Source organism: Leishmania mexicana, contig 2 (assembly GCF_000234665.1).
Source record: "Leishmania mexicana MHOM/GT/2001/U1103 WGS CADB00000000 data, contig 2, whole genome shotgun sequence".
NCBI classification, from domain to species: Eukaryota; Euglenozoa; class Kinetoplastea; order Trypanosomatida; family Trypanosomatidae; genus Leishmania; species Leishmania mexicana.
Window position 1 is genome coordinate 1 of NW_003946422.1, and position 3,413 is coordinate 3,413.

Sequence of the window (3,413 nt, forward strand, 5' to 3'; positions counted from 1 at the left end):
CCGTCCAGCAGCAAGCTCCGCGCCATCCTCGTCGTCCGCGCCGTCCAGCAGCAGCTCTGCGTCGTATTCGTCGTATGCGCCGTCCAGCAGCAGCTGCGCGCCGTCCTCGTCGTCTGCGCCGTATTCGTCGTCCGCGCCGTCCAGCAGCAGCTCCGCGCCGTCCTAGTCGTCCGCGCCGTCCAGCAGCAGCTCCGCGCCGTCCTCGTAGTCCGCGCCGTCCAGCAGCAGCTATGCGCCGTCTTCGTCGTCCGCGCCGTCCAGCAGCAGCTCCGCGCCGTCCTCGTCGTCTGCCCCGTCTTCGTCGTCCGCGCCGTCCAGCAGCAGCTCCGCGCCATCCTCGTCGTCCGCGCCGTCCAGCAGCAGCTCCGCGCCGTCCTCGTCGTCCGCGCCGTCCAGCAGCAGCTCTGCGCCGTCCTCGTCGTCCGCGCCGTCCAGCAGCAGCTCTGCACCGTCCTCGTCGTCCGCGCCGTCCAGCAGCAGCTCTGCGCCGTCTTCGTCGTCCGCGCCGTCCAGCAGCAGCTCCGCGCCTTCCTCGTCGTCTGCACCGTCCAGCAGCAGCTCTGCGCCGTCCTCGTCGTCTGCGCCGTCCAGCAGCAGCTCCGCGCCGTCCTCGTCGTCCGCGCCGTCCAGCAGCAGCTCTGCGCCGTCTTCGTCGTCTGCGCCTTCCAGCAGCAGCTCTGCGCCGTCCTCGTCGTCTGCGCCGTCCAGCAGCAGCTCTGCGTCGTCTTCGTCGTCTGCGCCGTCCAGCAGCAGCTCCGCGCCATCCTCGTCGTCCGCGCCGTCCAGCAGCAGCTCCGCGCCGTCCTCGTCGTCCGCGCCGTCCAGCAGCAGCTCTGCGCCGTCCTCGTCGTCTGCGCCGTCCAGCAGCAGCTCCGCGCCGTCCTCGTCGTCCGCGCCGTCCAGCAGCAGCTCTGCGTCGTCTTCGTCGTCTGCGCCGTCCAGCAGCAGCTCCGCGCCATCCTCGTCGTCCGCGCCGTCCAGCAGCAGCTCCGCGCCGTCCTCGTCGTCTGCGCCGTCCAGCAGCAGCTCCGCGCCGTCCTCGTCGTCCGCGCCGTCCAGCAGCAGCTCCGCGCCATCCTCGTCGTCCGCGCCGTCTTCGTCGTCCGCGCCGTCCAGCAGCAGCTCTGCGCCGTCCTCGTCGTCTGCGCCGTCCAGCAGCAGCTCTGCGCCGTCCTCGTCGTCCGCGCCGTCCAGCAGCAGCTCTGCGCCGTCCTCGTCGTCCGCGCCGTCCAGCAGCAGCTCTGCGCCGTCCTCGTCGTCTGCGCCGTCCAGCAGCAGCTCCGCGCCGTCCTCGTCGTCTGCGCCGTCCAGCAGCAGCTCTGCGCCGTCTTCGTCGTCTGCCCCGTCTTCGTCGTCCGCGCCGTCCAGCAGCAGCTCCGCGCCGTCCTCGTCGTCTGCGCCGTCCAGCAGCAGCTCCGCGCCGTCCTCGTCGTCTGCCCCGTCTTCGTCGTCCGCGCCGTCCAGCAGCAGCTCTGCGCCGTCCTCGTCGTCTGCGCCGTCCAGCAGCAGCTCTGCGCCGTCCTCGTCGTCCGCGCCGTCCAGCAGCAGCTCTGCGCCGTCCTCGTCGTCTGCGCCGTCCAGCAGCAGCTCCGCGCCGTCCTCGTCGTCTGCGCCGTCCAGCAGCAGCTCTGCGCCGTCCTCGTCGTCCGCGCCGTCCAGCAGCAGCTCTGCGCCGTCCTCGTCGTCTGCGCCGTCCAGCAGCAGCTCCGCGCCGTCCTCGTCGTCTGCGCCGTCCAGCAGCAGCTCCGCGCCGTCCTCGTCGTCTGCGCCGTCCAGCAGCAGCTCTGCGCCGTCTTCGTCGTCTGCGCCGTCCAGCAGCAGCTCTGCGCCGTCCTCGTCGTCTGCGCCGTCCAGCAGCAGCTCTGCGCCGTCCTCGTCGTCCGCGCCGTCCAGCAGCAGCTCCGCGCCGTCCTCGTCGTCCGCGCCGTCCAGCAGCAGCTCTGCGTCGTCCTCGTCGTCTGCGCCGTCCAGCAGCAGCTCTGCACCGTCCTCGTCGTCCGCGCCGTCCAGCAGCAGCTCTGCGCCGTCTTCGTCGTCCGCGCCGTCCAGCAGCAGCTCCGCGCCTTCCTCGTCGTCTGCACCGTCCAGCAGCAGCTCTGCGCCGTCCTCGTCGTCTGCGCCGTCCAGCAGCAGCTCCGCGCCGTCCTCGTCGTCCGCGCCGTCCAGCAGCAGCTCTGCGCCGTCTTCGTCGTCTGCGCCTTCCAGCAGCAGCTCTGCGCCGTCCTCGTCGTCTGCGCCGTCCAGCAGCAGCTCTGCGTCGTCTTCGTCGTCTGCGCCGTCCAGCAGCAGCTCCGCGCCATCCTCGTCGTCCGCGCCGTCCAGCAGCAGCTCCGCGCCGTCTTCGTCGTCTGCGCCTTCCAGCAGCAGCTCTGCGCCGTCCTCGTCGTCTGCGCCGTCCAGCAGCAGCTCTGCGTCGTCTTCGTCGTCTGCGCCGTCCAGCAGCAGCTCCGCGCCATCCTCGTCGTCCGCGCCGTCCAGCAGCAGCTCCGCGCCGTCCTCGTCGTCCGCGCCGTCCAGCAGCAGCTCTGCGCCGTCCTCGTCGTCTGCGCCGTCCAGCAGCAGCTCCGCGCCGTCCTCGTCGTCCGCGCCGTCCAGCAGCAGCTCTGCGTCGTCTTCGTCGTCTGCGCCGTCCAGCAGCAGCTCCGCGCCATCCTCGTCGTCCGCGCCGTCCAGCAGCAGCTCCGCGCCGTCCTCGTCGTCTGCCCCGTCTTCGTCGTCCGCGCCGTCCAGCAGCAGCTCTGCGCCGTCCTCGTCGTCTGCGCCGTCCAGCAGCAGCTCCGCGCCGTCCTCGTCGTCCGCGCCGTCCAGCAGCAGCTCTGCGCCGTCCTCGTCGTCTGCGCCGTCCAGCAGCAGCTCTGCGCCGTCCTCGTCGTCTGCGCCGTCCAGCAGCAGCTCTGCGCCGTCCTCGTCGTCTGCGCCGTCCAGCAGCAGCTCTGCGCCGTCCTCGTCGTCTGCACCGTCCAGCAGCAGCTCTGCGCCGTCCTCGTCGTCTGCGCCGTCCAGCAGCAGCTCTGCGCCGTCCTCGTCGTCTGCACCGTCCAGCAGCAGCTCTGCGCCGTCCTCGTCGTCTGCACCGTCCAGCAGCAGCTCCGCGCCGTCCTCGTCGTCTGCACCGTCCAGCAGCAGCTCTGCGCCGTCCTCGTCGTCTGCGCCGTCCAGCAGCAGCTCCGCGCCGTCTTCGTCGTCTGCGCCGTCCAGCAGCAGCTCTGCGCCGTCTTCGTCGTCTGCGCCGTCCAGCAGCAGCTCTGCGCCGTCCTCGTCGTCTGCACCGTCCAGCAGCAGCTCTGCGCCGTCCTCGTCGTCTGCGCCGTCCAGCAGCAGCTCCGCGCCGTCCTCGTCGTCTGCACCGTCCAGCAGCAGCTCTGCGCCGTCCTCGTCGTCTGCGCCGTCCAGCAGCAGCTCCGCGCCGTCTT

General features: G+C 72.2%; 1 pseudogene across 1 annotated transcript; it reads left to right on the plus strand.

The window, feature by feature from the left end:
• Position 1: 1 nt before the first annotated feature.
• LmxM_34_0540a_1 lies at positions 2-3,413 on the plus strand (annotated as a pseudogene; the record flags this gene model as incomplete). The annotated part of the gene is made up of 1 exon: positions 2-3,413. A coding segment is annotated over one exon (3,412 nt), but the record flags the coding sequence as incomplete, so codon positions are not given.